Source organism: Ornithorhynchus anatinus, chromosome 4 (assembly GCF_004115215.2).
Source record: "Ornithorhynchus anatinus isolate Pmale09 chromosome 4, mOrnAna1.pri.v4, whole genome shotgun sequence".
Classification (NCBI taxonomy): Eukaryota; Metazoa; Chordata; class Mammalia; order Monotremata; family Ornithorhynchidae; genus Ornithorhynchus; species Ornithorhynchus anatinus.
Window position 1 is genome coordinate 77,648,708 of NC_041731.1, and position 16,500 is coordinate 77,665,207.

At 48.8% G+C, this 16,500-nt stretch overlaps 1 protein-coding gene and 1 long non-coding RNA gene across 2 annotated transcripts in view; both read left to right on the forward strand.

Annotated features, from left to right (window-relative positions):
- Window positions 1-299: 299 nt before the first annotated feature.
- Window positions 300-16,500, forward strand: part of MAL2 (mal, T cell differentiation protein 2) — a 39,243-nt gene continuing 23,042 nt past the window's right edge. Inside the window, exon 1 of the mRNA XM_029062069.2 lies at window positions 300-532. Coding sequence (XP_028917902.1) covers window positions 398-532 — 135 coding nt within the window. The 5' untranslated portion in view covers window positions 300-397. The remainder of the gene's footprint in view (window positions 533-16,500) is intronic.
- LOC120638342 lies at window positions 12,208-16,041 on the forward strand. Its single transcript, XR_005659956.1, has 3 exons — window positions 12,208-12,243; window positions 13,492-13,495; window positions 16,028-16,041. It is a non-coding gene; the product is annotated as an uncharacterized LOC120638342 (long non-coding RNA).

The following is a 16,500-nucleotide window of genomic DNA, read 5'->3' on the forward strand; positions in this document are numbered from 1 at the left end:
GGGAAGGGGAGGAGGAAGGGGAGGGGGAGGGGGAAGGGGAGGGGGAAGGGGAGGGGAGGGGGAGGGAGAGAAAGGGGGGGAGGAAGAGGAGGCGGAGCAGGGAGAGAAGGAAGGGGAGGGAGAGGAGGAAGAGGAGAAAGGGGAAAAGGAGGAGGAAAGGGAGGGGGGAGAGAGGAGGAAGAGAAGGGAGGGGAGAAAGGGGAAGGGGAGAGGAGGAGGAGGAGGAGGAGGAGGAGGAGGAGGAGGGCTGCAGCTGAGCGCGCCGCGGGTGCTCCGGCCTTCGCGGGTGGGCGGGTGGCGCGGCGCTGGGGGCCGGGCTCACCTGGGCCCCGCCCCGTGCCCGCGGCCGGTCGGCGGGCAGAGCGCTGCGCGGAGGAGGGCTGCGGCCAGCGCCAGCATGTCGGCCGGGCCGGGCCCGCTCTCTCCGCCCGCGCCCAGCCCCGCCGTGGCCTTCCCGGCGCCCAGGATCACCCTGCCCGTGGGCACGCACATCCTCAGGACCTATTCGGGAGCCTTCGTCTGCCTGGAGATCGTAAGTGGCCCCCTCTGCCAAGCAACCCCCCTCCTCCTCCTCCCTCTTGCCTCCTGCCCCGTCTCCCCAGCCCCCTGCCCTCCCTCCTCGCCCCCTCCGCCCTCCTGCCGTGGCCCGGGGGCTTCGGCGGGGGCCTGGCAGCCGGCGGGGGGGGGGGGGGTCACTTCGCCTCCCTGGGCCTCAGTCCCCTCCTCTGGAAAAGGGGGATGGAGACCTGGAGCCCCACGTGGGACCGGGATCGGGGCCAACCCCATTTGCTTGTACCCATCCGCTTGGCACGTAGTAAGCGCTTGACAGATAACATCGTCGTCGTCGTCGTTATTATCGTCAACAGGTCGGGCCGCCTGCCTCCTAACACTTCCTCTCCCCCTGCTCTCCCTTCCCATCGACAGGCTCCGCCACCTCCCTCCTAACCGTTCTTTCCTCCCCCTCTTCCTCTTTGCCTTCCTCCTCCCTCTCCCCCTTGGGCACCCCTGCCCTTCTCTCCCCCTCACCCACATCCCCCCACCCTGGGACTGGCAGGCTTCGCCCGGCCAGTGGAGACCCTCTCCTCCCTTGCCCCTGCCCCCTCCCCATCCCCCAGCACCTGTTGCCCGCGGGCACCTGGTGGGTGATGATAATAATGGTATTTAAGCACTTACCCCGTGCCAAGCACTGTTCTAAGCGCTGGGGTAGGTACAGGTTGTCCCAACAGAGCCCGGTAGCGTGCAGCCAGGTAGGCGATCCTGGAGGGGGCTGGAGGATGGGGCTTTTTTAGGGGAGTGGGGGTGAGGAGGAGAGGTTGGGTCCCATTGGAAGGGCCGATCATCCACGAGAGAGGCCTGTGGCCGACCTGCCGCCCTGTGGGCCGGGAACCGGGCCGCCGGGGTCCAGTGACCGGCAGCGGCGGGCCGGAGGAGGTGGTCGTTCCCTCTCCCTCCCTGTCACCCCCACCAGCTCCCCATCCTCTCCTGGGTGGGAGGAGGGGAGAAAGCGAGGACGAGCCTTCGAGGGGGAATCGCCTCTGTACACCCCCCCGCCCCAAATTGGGAACCCGGACTCTGGCGGGTGGAGGTGGGAGAATCCCGCCGGCCCCTCCTCGCCTTGTTGACCTATCCAGCCTGCTCGTTGCTGCTGCTGCTGCTGCTGCTTTGGAGCAGAGTGTCATCTTCTAGGATCCAGAGCTTATAAAGTTTGTCCCAGCCGGGGACAGGGGTGTGCAAATATAAATTAGGCAACTGCTCGTGGAGGAGTCAGAGTTGAGCCCGTTGTTGGGCGGGGATTGTCTCCCTTTGTGAATTGTACTTTCCAAGCATTTAGTACAGTGCTTTGCACACAGTAAGCGCTCAATAAATACCATTCAGTGAATGAACGAATGGATTAAGAGTACCAGGGCCGCAGTGAACCTCTGTCAGGAGAGCTCAGCGGTGGCCGTGAGTCTGGGCACGGTCCTCGTCCCGCCCCTCGGGGTGTGCGGAGCCTGGATTTGGGGGGCTATCGTGCCACTTTTGTGCTGGACTGGTAAGGGAGAGGGTTTGGTGTTCCCACCCGAGCCGGATGCTCAGTCGAATTCAGATTTGAGCCGGACGCCAGTTGTAGGACCCTCGGGGCCTTGGATGGGAGCCCAGGCTGTGCCGTGTTCAGGGGGGATCCATGGACAGCAAACCATAAGGAGGGGAGACCAGACCGAGTTTGGAGTCTGATCTGGAGACACAAAAGGGTTGCGGGGTGAAGGCAAAAAGGGACTGGGTTTATTTAGCCCGGGCAAGATGAGATGGGAAGCCGACTTCAAACGAATCTCCAGATATTCAAACGAATCTCCAAATGTAAGCCCGTTAAAGGGCAGGGACCGTATCTGTTACCGATTTGTACGTTCCGAGCGCAGAGTACAGTGCTCTGCACATAGTAAGCGCTCAATAAATACTGTTGAATGAAATATGTGAGGGATGGGGCCTCACCGTTCTTCATCTCCAGTGAGGATGGTACTCGATATAAGAGATTTATTATGATAAATTAGTAATGCCTTGAGTTTATGCAGTACTTTTAATTTTCCAAAGCAAGTTTGATATTCTCTCATTTTGCCCTCGCAACAACCTTACGAGGTAGGAGGCAAGCCACTTGCCTGCTTGTTTGACCTTAGACCAGTCACTAAACTTCTCTCCTCTTCATTCATTCATTCATTCATTCAATCATATTTATTGAGCGCTTACTGTGTGCAGAGCACTGTACTAAGTGCTTGGAGTGTGTAATTTGGCAAGAGATAGAGACAATCCCTGCCCAACAATGGGCTCAAAGTCTAAAAGGGGGTTGGGGAATAATAATAATAACACTAGCAATAATAACTCTGGTATTTGTTTACTGTGGTCCAGACACTGTACTGTGAGCCCGTTGTTGGGTAGGGATTGTCTCTCTTTGTTGCTGAATTGTATTTTCCGAGAGCTCAGAGCAGTAAATGCTTAATTAATCCGATTTATTGATTGCTTGAATGAATGGATGGATGCAAGGAAGTCGGGTTGGAAACAGTCCCTGTCTCCTGTACTGCTTTCCTGTTTCCTCACATGTAATTTAGGGGTTAAATACCCGTTCTTCCCTCCTCCTTAGTCTGTGAGCCCCATGTGGGACGGAGACTGTATCTGACCTGATTATCTTGTATCTACCCCAGCACTTACTGTTAGTGTTCAGCACAGAGTAAGCACTTAACAAATGCCATTATTTTATGGTGATGATGAAGAGGCAGGTGGCATAATCCCTATTTTCAAATGTGGAAAGTAAGGCACAGAGAGGTTAAGGGCCCGAAGACTTAGAGCAAGGCAGAGGCAGCATGGTGTAGTGGATAGAGCACGGGCCTGAGAGTCAGAAGGCCATGGATTCCAATCCTGGATCCACCACGTTTCTGCTGTGTGACCTTGGGCAGGTCACTTCACCTCTCTGGGCCTCAGTTACCTCTTCTGTAAAATGGGGATTGGGTCTGTGAACCCCACATGGGACGGGTAGCGTGTCCAACCTGATTTGTTTGTGTCCACTCCCACGCTTAGTACAGTGCCTGGCACAAAGAAGGGCTTAAAAAAAATCATTATTATTGAACCCAGTCCTCAGCTTCCTGGACCGTATGCTATGCTCTAGACTACACTGCCTCCCTTGGGTTGCACTGATCATTTAATTTACATCTAAAGAAGACCTTATTTTAGGTGAGGGGGGTTTGAAAGCTTGAAATGTGTTACCTAAGAAAATTGGAATGACCTTCTCTGGGGGTTTTTAAAGAACAGAGACTTACTGGTCTGGAATGACTTAGATGCCTTCTGACTGAGGTGGTGGGCTGGGGGGGTGGGAGGAGTGGGGAAGGTTGAGGGAGGGGGGCGACAACACACCCTGCCCAGTTAATAACTTAATATGAGGTCTCAATGGTCCATAGATTTTTGTGGGGGAGAAGGTCAAGGAGGAAAGACATTTATCAGTCCATCAATAGTATTTGTTGAGCACTTACCGTGTGCAAAGCAGAGCACTAAGCCCTTGAAAAAGTATGAAACAGCAGAATTGGTAGACATGATCCCAGCCCACAAGGAGCTTCCAGTCTACGGGGGAATAATAATAATGATGATGATTATGGTGACATTTTGTCCAAAGGTCAATACGGGCAAATCGACTTGGACGCAGTCCTTGTCCCACGTTGGACTCACCGTCTCAATTACCATTCTACAGATGAAAGTAACTGAGCCACAGAGACGTTAAGTGACTTGCCCGAGGTCACACAACAGACAAGTGGCAGAGCCGGGATTGGAACCCATGACTTTCTGACTCCCAGGCCCGTGCTCTATCCACTACACCAAGCTGCTTGTCAGTTTTTACACACTCCCTGTCCCACATGGGGCTCTCAGTCTTAATCCCCGTTTTACAGATGAGGGAACTGAGGCCCAGAGAAGTGAAGTGACATTACTTCCCTCATTTTATCCTCTCAGTATGAGAGGTCACAAGAGGCAAGGATAATTATCTCCATTTTGCGGGTGATGAAGCTGAGGCACTGAGTGTCACTAATCTGAGATTGTTGTAGGCGGGGAATGTGGCTACCAGATCTGCTGTATTGTACTCTCCCAAGTGCTTAGTTAGTGCTCTGCACACAGTAAGCGCTCAATAAATACGATTGAATGAATGAATGATCGACTGATCATCCCAACAGGGTTATGTTGGGACAAGGACCCAGTCCCCGCCGGCCCCTATGGGACCTTTTGTCCCACGGCCTGAAATCTCATCCTTGCCCCAAACAATACCTTTGTAAAAGGGGTCTGACCCCTCCTGGCACGTAGCACTTCAGAAGGGAAGGGGAGTAGGGTCCCACACTGGCAACCGCTTCTGCCCTCTCTATCCTCCCCCCTCCTCAACCACCCGACCGCCTCTCCCACCTAGTAGCAGCAGCCCAAAGTCAAAGGAGCAAGGTCCCTTAGGAAGCAGCATGGCCTAGTATCCACTAGAGCACGGGCCCGGGAGTCAAAAGGACCTGGGTTCTACTCCCGGCACTGCCACTTGTCTGCTGTGTGACCTTGGACAAGTCACTTCACTTCTGTGGGCCTCAGTTCCCTCATCTGTAAAGCGGGGATTAAGACTGAGCGCCCCATGTGGGACAGGGATTGTGTAAAAACTGATAAGCAGCATGGTGTAGTGGATAGAGCGCGGGCCTGGGAGTCAGAAGGTCATGGGTTCTAATCCCGGCTCTGCCACTTGTCTGTTGTGTGACCTTGGGCAAGTCACTTAACATCTCTGTGCCTCAGTTACTTTCATCTGTAGAATGGTAATTGAGACTGAGTCCCAGGTGGGACAAGGACTGTGTCCAAGCCGATTTGCCTGTATCCACCCTAGCGCTTAGTACGGTGCCTGGCACATAGTAGTGCTTAACCAGAACCGTAATTACAATCATTATTATTAGCTTGTTTCTATCCCAGCATTTAGAGCAGTGTTTGACACATAGTGAGTGCTTAGCAAATGCCATCATCATTTAGGGCCCAGGTCAATACCCCCACTTAGCTTTGGGAAAGGATGGTTAATAATCAACCATCTTTTCCAACCCAAAAGGATCCTGGCTCTGCCACTTGTCTGCTGTGTGACCTTGGGCAAGTCACTTCATTACCTCATCTCTAAAATGGGGATTGAGACTGTGAGGCCTATGTGCAACAAGGATTGTGTTCAACCCAATTTGTTTCCACCCCAGCATTTAGTACAGTACCTGGCATATAGTTTACGCTTAACAAATGCCACATCTCTTTATTGCTATTGTTCTCGTCTGTCCGTCTCCCCCGTTTAGACTGTAAGCCCGTCTAAGGGCAGGGACTGTATGTGTTACCGATTTGTACATTCCAAGTGCTTAGTACAGTGCTCTGCACACAGTAAGCGCTCAAATACTATTAAATGAATGAATGAATGAATAATGGACTAGATCACCACCGTAGCTCCCTCCAGTTTTTTTTTTTTTACCTTTTATTTAAAGTCCAGCCTGGGCACTGGAAATTGGATTTAGAATGCAGAAACAGTTGCAAAATCCAACCTATTGGAGCCCAGTCTGACCATCCCCCAGAGCCAGAATGCTCAGAGACTCCCGCTAAGTGGCTCATTATGTTGCCACGCAGCCGCTCAGAGGAATGCTAGGCCACACACGTCTATGAACACGCTAGCCTGGCAGCATGTAGACCACCGAACATGTGCAGATTCATACGTGCAGGTGCACGTGTGCAGACCCTGCTCCCTTCCATCCATGCCCAGAAGCAGGTCCAAGGAGTTGGGTGTCTCAAAGACGGAGTTTTTAACATGAGAAGTGAGACCCGGTCGTTCGTGGAAAGCAAGGAGTGTGGAACTGCTTCGGTATGGACCGAAAGGTGAAAGGCAGAGTTAATCAGAAATGGAGCGAAGGTGTTGGTGTTTTGGAAAAATCAAACAGCAAAATTCATTCATCGCAACATAACATTGAAATAATTCAAAATAAAGAAAAGCTTCATGTTCACCACTCACATGCAGAAGGGTGGCCCTTCTGTTGCAGTGTTGTCAGTTTTCACAAATTCTCCCTAACCAGGTTGGTTCCCACAAGCACCATTGGTCCAAGCCACCAGATAGGTCCTAAATGTTGACTGGTCAGAAACTCCTTCCATTGCACTCTCACATCCAGCCTTCCCCACCATAGTTCCTAGGTTCTCCCCTTTAATCGTCTCCCCTCTCCCCGCCACCAGATCCTCCTTCTCTTACTCCACCTCACTAGAACTCAATGAAACGGAAACAAATTCCGAGCAAAATTGGCCTGTGTCCAAATTGGAAAACCGGCAGGTCTTCACTCAGCTGGTTTGGCTTGTGAGCACGGGCCTGGGAGTGGGTTCTAATCCTGGCTTCTCCTCCACTTGTCTCCTGTGCGACCTAGGGCAAATCACTTTGTTTCTCTGGGCCTCAGTTCCCTCATCTCTAAAATGGGGGTTAAAACTGCGAGCCCTATGTGGGACAGGGACTATGTCCACCCGATTATCCTGTATCTGTTCCAGCGCTTAGAACAGTGCCTGGCACATTGTAAGCGCTTAACATATACCGTAGTTATTATTTTATTACTCTCTCAAGTGCTTAGTACAGTTCTCTACACACATTAAGCACTCAGAAAGTAAGTGATTCATTCATTCAATTGTATTCAATGAGCACTTACTGTGATTAATTGATTGATCATTTTCCCCAAGGACATGTTTCATCTAGCACCCGAGACTTAAAGAAAAACAAATCAGAGACCGCATCAGCTCCTCCTAAAAAGTTTTGGGTTCATTGAATAAGAAGAGAAAGAGCAAGTTTTCCAACTGAAAAACTAGAACTGCTTTAAAGCCTAAAGTGACGAAGGGAAACCAGGTTATGTGACTGCCTGACTGACGGAGTGACCTATGTCCTCCTGTCAGCCTCCGTGAATCGCTTGTGCTAGATGGCGGTTCCCATAGAAGGCTACGAGCCAGCTAGGGTGACGCGGAAATGTGCCTGCAAATCCTTGAACCAAGCTGTGTCCTAAACACTGCAGAGTTGTGGTAAACACAAAGCCTGAGAGTCAGTGATGACGGGGGAGGGAAGCAGGGTGAGGAAAGAGAGACAAAGAGAGCGCAAGAGATGGGCTGGCCTGAGTTTCCGAACTAGGGGTGGAGTAGGAGGTGACAGGAATGTGGGGTTTCAAGAGGTGCTGTGGAGGTAACATTCCTTCTGCTAACTCCTGAGGCGGTGTGGGTAAAAAGAGGATATAAACTCCCCAGAGGGTAGGGGCCCGGGGAGGGTCCACTGCCCATGCATCGTAGCTCTCATTCAGACTGTGATTTATGACCAGAATGGGCAGTTTTGATTGCGGTGACCGGGTAGGTGATCAGCTACGAAAGCAGTTGTGCACGGCCTGATGCCTCAAGTCTAAGCAAACACTGGCATCATATTTCGGTGGTTTGAAGTTAGTGCTTTTTCAATTGTCTTGGTGATGGCTCTTCCTTTGGAAAGTACATGTGTGGCCCTAAAGAGAAAGTTAATAACTAAGATTAAGATTCTGAGGAGTAGGAGAGAGCTATGTACTGAGTGCAGAGTGAAAGCACACAGCGAAGCAGCGTGGCTCAGTGGAAAGAGCACGGGCTTTGGAGTCAGGGCTCATGAGTTCGAATCCCAGCTCTGCCACTTGTCGGCTGTGTGACTGTGGGCAAGTCACTTAACTTCTCTGTGCCTCAGTTCCCTCATCTGTAAAATGGGGATTAAGACTGTGAGCCCCACGTGGGACAACCTGATTCCCCTGTGTCTACCCCAGCGCTTAGAACAGTGCTCGGCACATAGTAAGCGCTTAATAAATACCAACATTAACATTATTGAAAAGTACAGTATGGTCTATAAGCTTTTTAGAAAAGGGAACATACCTGTTAGCTCTGTTTTACTCTCCCAAGTGTTTAATACAGTGTTCCGCACCAAGAAAGCATTCAATAAATACCAGTGAGGATTGGAACAGGGTTAGATTGGAGGTAGGGAGGCCAGAGAGGAATCTGATGGAATAACCTAGCCTTAGTAATAATAATAATAATTCTGGTATTTAAGAGCTTACTATGTGCTGGGCACTGTACCAAGCACTGGGTGGATACAAGCAAATTGGGTTGGACACAGTCCTTGTCCCACATGGGGTTCAATCTCCATTTTATAGATGAGGTAACTGCGCCACAGAGAAGTGAAGTGATGTGCCCAGAGTCACACGGGAGACAAGTGGTGGAGCCAGGATTAGAACCCATGACCTTCTGACTCGCAGCCCCGTGCTGTATCCGTGATGCCATGCTGCCTTGATTCATTCATTCATTCAATAGTATTTATTGAGCGCTTACTATGTGCGGAGCACTGTACTAAGCGCTTGGAATGAACAAGTCGGCAACAGAGACAGTCCACGCCGTTTGACGGGCTTACGGTCTAATCGGGGGAGACGGACAGACGAGAACAATGGCAATAAATAGAGTCAAGGGGAAGAACATCTCGTAAAAACAATGGCAACTAAATAGAATCGAGGCGATGTACATTTCATTAACATATCTCTTGATATGACAAGAGCACTGACTATGATGGCAGCTTTTTGAAGAGGAACGAGCTGATTTAGGAGATGTTGTGAAGAGAGAACTAGGGGGTTTGGGCAGTAGATAGAATGTGTCTACCAATGGGATTTATTGAGCACGTACTATGTGCAGAGCACTGTACTAAACGCTTGGGAGAGTATAGTACAGCGGAATTGGTAGACATGATCCCTACCCATGAGGAACATACAGTCAAGAGGGGAGATAGACATTAAAAGAAATTATGGATGTTGATGTAAGTGCTTGGTGGGGGCTGAGATTGGGGTGAATATCAAAGGCTTAAAGTACAGATCCCAGTATGTAGGTGATGCAGAAAGGAGAGGGAATAAGGGAAAAGGGGCATTAATCAAGGAAGACCTCTTGGAGGAGAGTTCCTCTTTCAAGTGCTTCATACCATGCTCTGCACGCAGGAGACCAGGGATTGTTTCTGTTGTTGAATTGTACTTTCCAGGCATTTAGTGCAGTGCTCTGCACACAGTAAGTGCTCAATAAATAAGACTGAATGAATGAAAAAATAGCTTTGACTGATTTACTGAGTGCTTGAAAGCGAACAAGGAGTCACAAGAACCTGGGTTCTAATCCCGGCTTTGCCACTTAACTGCTGTGTGACCTCTGTGCCTGTTACCTCTTCTGTAAAATGGGGATGAAGACTGTGAACCAGACCTTGATTGACCCATATCTGTCCCAGCACTTACTACAGTGGCTGGCATATTGTATGCACTTAACAAATACCATAAAAAGAAAAGATATCATCAAGGTTGCGGGTTTCCGGGACAAGGAAGATGGCGACGGTGATGATATAGACAAAGAAGGGAGAATTAGGAGGAGTGGTTTTAGGGAAGAAGATGAGTAGTTCTGTTTTAGACATGTTGAGTGTGAGGTGCTGGCAGGAAGCAGCGAGGCCTAGTCAATTCAATCAGATTTATTGAGTGCTTCCTGTGTGCAAAGCACTGTACTAAACACTTGGGAGATACACTATAACATCAGACATATTCCTAGAGGAAGGAGACTGGCCTGGGAGTCCGAGGACCTTGGCCGATTAAGCCCTTTTTTCCCGGCTCCCTCTCTCTTCTGCGTCGTCTATGAACTTGGATCTGTGACCTTTGGGCACCTGGTATCGCCTCACCCTCAGCCCCATAGCACTTAGGTATATATCTATAAATTTTATATTCTAAAGGATCGATTTCTACAAGCATCTGTCTCCCCCTCTAGACTGTAAGCTCATTTAGCTACCAACTCTGTCGTATTGTACTCTCCCAAGCGTTTAGGACAGTGCTCTGGGACTGGGTTCTAATCCCGGTTCTGCACTTGCCTGCTGTATGACTTTGGGCAAGTCACTTAACTTCTCTGTGTCTGTTTCCACATCTGTACTATTCAATACCTGTTCTCCCTCCGGCTTAGATCTGGCACCCCAGTCGGGACAGGGACAGCGTCTGACCTGATTATCTTGTTTCTGTCCCGGGGCTTAGCACAGTGCTTGGCACATAATAATTGCTTAACAGATATGATTATCATTATTATTATCCAATCAATGGTATTTATTAAGCACTTACTGTGTGCAGAGCACTGTCCTAAGCACTTGGGAGGGTACAATACAGTGGGTAGCCACGATCTGCGCTCTTGAGAAGCTAATAGTTAAGAAGCTAACATCTCCAAGTGGAGAGGTCTTGGAGGGCATAAGAGCTGTGGAATTGAAGAGTAGATGAGAGGTCTATTCAGAGGAGATAGTTGGAGCGGCATGAACAGATGAGCTTCCAGAGAAGGGGGTGTGCAGTGTGGGAAGACCAGAGGACCCAGAACAAAGCCTTGAGGAAAAGCCGCAGAAGAGGAGCTAGCAAGAAAACCTGAAAAGGAACATTCAGAGAGGTCCAAACAGCCTGGTTTATTGGAAATCAATCAATCATACTTCAGACCATGGGCCTCAGAGTCAGAGGACCTGGTTCTAATCCTTGCTTTGCCAGTTGACTGTTGTGTGACCTTGGGCAAGTTATTTAACATCTCCGTGCTTCAGTTACCTCATCTGTAAAATACGGATTAAATTCTACTCCCTCCTGCTAAGACTGTTGAGCTTGATGAGGGACAGGGTCTGCATCTGATCTTATATTTACAAATATCGCTATTATTATTATTATCATTCAGAGGACAATGAAATCAGTACTTGTTCAAAGACCTTTAGTCTCTGAGTGTTTCCAAGTGGAGGGACTGGTCCCCAGCATCAAAGGCAGCTAACCTTCTCACTGTACCTTGATTTTGTCTATCTCGCCACCGACCTCTCGCCCACATTCTGCCCCTGGACTGGAATGCCCTCCCTCCTCAGATCTGCTTGATAATTACTTTCTCCCCATCAAACCCTTATTGAAGGCACATCTCCTCCAAGAAGCCTTCCCTAAGTCCTCCTTTCCTCTTCTCCCTCTCCTGGGTCACCCTGACTTGCTCCCTTTATTCATCCCCCCTCCCAGTCTCACAGCACTTACGTACATATCTGTCATTTATTTATTAATACTAATGACTCCACAGCCCAAGACAATGTCTGGCTTCTCCTCTAGACTGTAAGCTCATTTTGGGCAGGGAATGTGTCTGTTAAATTGTTATATTGTCACAGGCTTGTAGTACAGTGCTCTGCACCGTTAAATATGATTGACTGACCGAGAAGTTGAGGAGGATTAAGGCAAAATTCAGCCCAGTGGACTTGACTATAAGGAGATCAGTGGAGACCTTGGAGAGTGAAGTATTGGTGGAGTGAAGCAGGTCAAGAAGTGTCAGCTGCATGACTGTGGGCAAGTCACTTAACTTCTCTGTGCCTCAGTTACCTCATCTATAAGAGGGGAATTAAGACTGTGAGCCTCACGTGGGACAACCTGATTACCCCATATCTACCCCAGCGCTTAGAACAGTGCTCTGCACATAGTAAGCGCTTAACAAATACCAACATTATTATTAGGTGGAGAGGAAGTGAAAGCCGGCGTTTTGTAGGAACCGTTGAAAGGCAGCTGCACATCCACTGAGGTACCTGTCTATCCATGGATCTATCCATTATCTACCTCAGGATTAAAAATTGAACCTGAAATATGGGTATGTATAAGAGGCTGCCATATGTACACACCCACAAAGTCACACTGGTTAGGATTCGGCGCTCTCACCGCCGCGGCCCGGGTTCATTTCCCGGTCAGGGAAAGTGATTTTGTGGGGAAGCAGCGTGGCTGTGGGGAAGCAGCGTGGCTCAGTGGAAAGAGCCCGGGCTTCGGAGTCAGAGGTCATGGGTTCGACTCCCGGCTCTGCCCCTTGTCAGCTGTGTGACTGTGGGCGAGTCACTTCACTTCTCTGGGCCTCAGTGACCTCATCTGTAAAATGGGGATTAACTGTGAGCCTCACGTGGGACAACCTGATGACCCTGTATCTACCCCAGCGCTTTGAACAGTGCTCTGCACATAGTAAGCGCGTAACAAATACCAACATTATTGTTACACTGAGAGGCATCTACATATCTACTCCCCTTTTTTGGAGAAACTAAAGTAGAAATTGACAAGAACTCTCCATCTTAACATGATTACTTTGCTACTCCACTGTGTGCAGTTTAGCCCTAGAAAGTGTTTCACGAGCCTCAAGCCTTTTAGAATGGAAGCTCCAAAGGGTTCGGCTCGAGAACCAATCAATCAGTCAGTGGAATGGATTAAACACTTACCGTAAGCATGCACTTACTAAGCGCTTGGAGAAGTCCCTGGAACCACACTGACATGTAAAACCTATATTCGTTCATTCAGTCTTATTTATTGAGCGCTACTGTGTTATTATAGCACTGTACTAAGTGCTTGGGAGAGGATGATATAACAGTAGACACATTTCCTGCCCACAAGGAGCTTACAGTCTAGAGGGGGAGACAGACATTAATATAAATAAATTATAGGTGAATATAAATAAATTATAGATCTATAAGTGCTGTGGGGATGGGAGGGGGGATGAATAAAGGGAGCCGGGCATGGTGACGCAGAAGAGAGTGAGAGAAGAGGAAAGGAGGGCTTAGTTAAGGAAGGCCTTTTAGAGGAGATGGCTTTGAATAAGGCTTTGAAATGGGGGAGAGTAATTGTCTGTTGGATTTGAGGAGGGAGGGTGTTCCGGGCCAGAGGCAGGACGTGGGTGAGGATTTGGCAGAGAGATAGATGAGATCGAGGTACACCGACATCTCCTGTGCAATATTTATCAATCAATTACTCATATTTACTGAGCAAATACTGTGTGCCGAGCATGGTACTAAGTGCTTGGGACAGTATAATATAACAATATAACATCGGTAGACACAGTTCCTGCCTACAACAAGCTTAAAACTCCATTTCTCTTCTCTCCTCATCTACCTGCCCACTTCACTGCAGAAAGCAGTGTGGATTCACCCCACAGTTGAGCAAGAGATGTCAAGGTGTAAAGCTGCGTAGTCTTGTTGTCACCCCTCTCAGGGTCACTCATTCATTCAATTGTATTTATTGAGCGCTTACTGTGTGCAGAGCACTGGAAAGCACTTGGAAAGTACAATTCGGCAACAGATAGAGACAATCCCTACCCAAAAGTGGTTCACCTGGAGACTTTCCAGTTACTCTACTGGTCTCGGCTACGGGAAGGAGAGTCAAGCAGAAGCAGTGTGGCTCAGTGGAAGGAGCACGGGCTTTGGAGTCAGAGGTCATGGGTTTGAATCCCAGCTCTGCCACTTGTCAGCTGTGTGACTGTGGGCAAGTCACTTAACTTCTCTGTGCCTCAGTTACCTCATCTGGAAAATGGGGATTAAGACTGTGAGCCCCACGTGGGACAACCTGATTCCCCTGTGTCTACCCCAGCGCTTAGAACAGTGCTCTGCACATAGTAAGCGCTTAACAAATACCAACATTATTATTACCCATCCCATTCCTAGCTTGGGCAGTGACTAGCGAGTGGAAGGCAATCTGCTACAAGTCAAAACTCCCCTGTGCTGGGCAGCAGCGGCACGGGAGAGAGTCGAGGATGGAGACTCAACTTTACTGCGCTGAAGGAGGCCATGGTAAACCACTTCTGTATTTTTACCAAGAAAACTCTACGGACACACTACCAGAACGATTGCCGATGGAGGTGGGGCGTTCTGGGAGAGATGCGTCCATGGTATCGCTATGGGTCGGAGACGACTCGGCAGCATAAGACAGTTCCTGAAGTCAAAAGTGTGGGTGATGCGTTCATTAGAGGATTAAACTCTTGTTCAGTGGTCATGTCCAATAGCTCTTCTCTAGTCCAGCCGATAATTTAGCATTGGTGATATGCGTTGGTGATATCATGCAGTTTCTGGTCCCTCTGAAAAATGTCGAAAGGGAAATCAAAGAGAATGTCGCCCACAGAGGTGAATGAAAAGTCCAAGAGAATAAGCAGAGTTGAGAATTCCTTTGAACATGAAGGGAAATTCCTCACTTGACTCCTCAGTTAGAAGACTGAGCCACCGACTGACCTGTTCCAAATAGCCCAAGAAAGAATGGACATCATTTTTTTTTTTAATGGCATATGCTAAGTGCTTACTTTGTGCTAGGCGTTGTACTAAGTGCTGGGTAAATACAAGTGAATCAGATTGGCCACAGCCACATAGGGCTCACGGTCTCAATCCCCATTTTACAGATGAGGTAAGTGAAGAATAGAGAAGTGAAGTGGCTTGTCCAAGGTCACACAACAGACAAGTGGTGAAGCTGGGATTAGAACCCAGGTCCTTCTGACTTCCAGGACCATGCTCTATCCACTAGGCCATTCTAATTCGGGAATATTCATGCAGATTTGGGAGGGTGCGAGCATGGATCATTCTGATGCACAAATTAGATGAAATTGTCATTTAGTTTCCCAACCTCCTCACTGATCCGTCTAAATCACTAGCAGCCTTTTTCCAATTAAACCCTCTTTTCCCCCACTCTCTCTCCCTTCTCCATGGTCTTTGTACTTGGATCTTTGTCTCTCGAGCATTTGATAACCGCCCCCACCTCAACCCCAAAGCATTTATGTGCATACCGTTAAATTATATATTATGAATTATTTGTATTAATGCCTATATCTCCCTCTAGAATGTAAGCTCCTTATAGGCAGGGAAATTGCCAATTCTGTTGTATTGTTCTCTCCCAATAGCTTAGTTCAGTGCTCTGCCCATAATAGGCGCTCAATAGATATCATCGATTGATTGACTAGCAAGTATCCATCAGTTAATTCTTGTTAATTGTGGAGGTGACAGTAAGTAGTGAGTAAGTGTGAGTAGTCTGCAAAGGACGAAGCAGAAAGGAAAAGAAGCTAAGTGGAAAAGCGCAGAGTGGAGAAAATTAAACTTTTTTATGGAATTCGTTAAACACCTACTACATGCCAGGAGATATACTAAGTTCTGGGGTAGATACAAGCTAATTAGGTGGACACAGTCCACATCTCTCTTGGGGCTCACAGTCTTAATCCCCTTAGTACAGAGGCGCTAACCGAGGCCCAGGGAAGCTAAATGACATGATGTCCACAGTACACAGCAGACAAGGGGTGGGGTCGGAATTAGAACCCAGATCCTCTGACTCCCAGGCCCTTACTTTTTTCACTAAGCCACTCTGCTTCCCTGCCCCCCCCCCCCCCCAGATTGTAAGCTTGTTGTGGGCAGGGAATGTATCTGTTTTATCATTCTACTGTACTCTCCCAGTGCTTAGTATTCATTCATTCATTCAGTAGTATTTATTGAGCGCTTACTATGGGCAGAACACTGTACCAAGCGCTTGGAATGGACAAATCGGTAACAGATAGAGACGGTCCCTGCCCTTTGACAGGCTTACGGTCTAATCGGGGGAGACGGACAAAAACAGTAGCAATAGAATCAAGAGGATGAACATCTCATTAAAAAATAGCAGATAAATAGGATCAAGGTGATGTACATCTCATTAACAAAATAAATAGGGTAATGAAAATATATACAGTTGAGCGGACGAGCACAGTGCTGAGGGGAGGGGAAGGGAGAGGGGGAGGAGCAGAGGGAAAAGGGGGAAAAGAGGGCTTAGTACAGAACTCTGCACACAGTCAGCTCTCAATAAATACAAATGATTAAATGATTCTTTTAGGGTACCTCTGCTATTACTACTATTACTGAGAATAATACCACTAGTATTTATCAAGTGCTACTAGGTGCCAGGCACTATTCTAAATGCTGACGGAGGTAGAGAATAATCAGATCAGATACAGTCCCTGTCCCAGCTGGGGCTCAGAGTAGAAGACTGTGGGAGCTCTGGTGGTAGAAAGCAAGGGATCGCTGACCTCTCTTTCTCTCTCTCGCTCTCTGTTTCTGTCTCTGTCTCTCCCCTCCCCCATCCTGGATTTTGCCAGGACTCAAGACTGTGAGCTTGTTATGGGCATGGAATACGTCCACTAATTCTTGTTGTATTGTACTCTCCCAAGTGT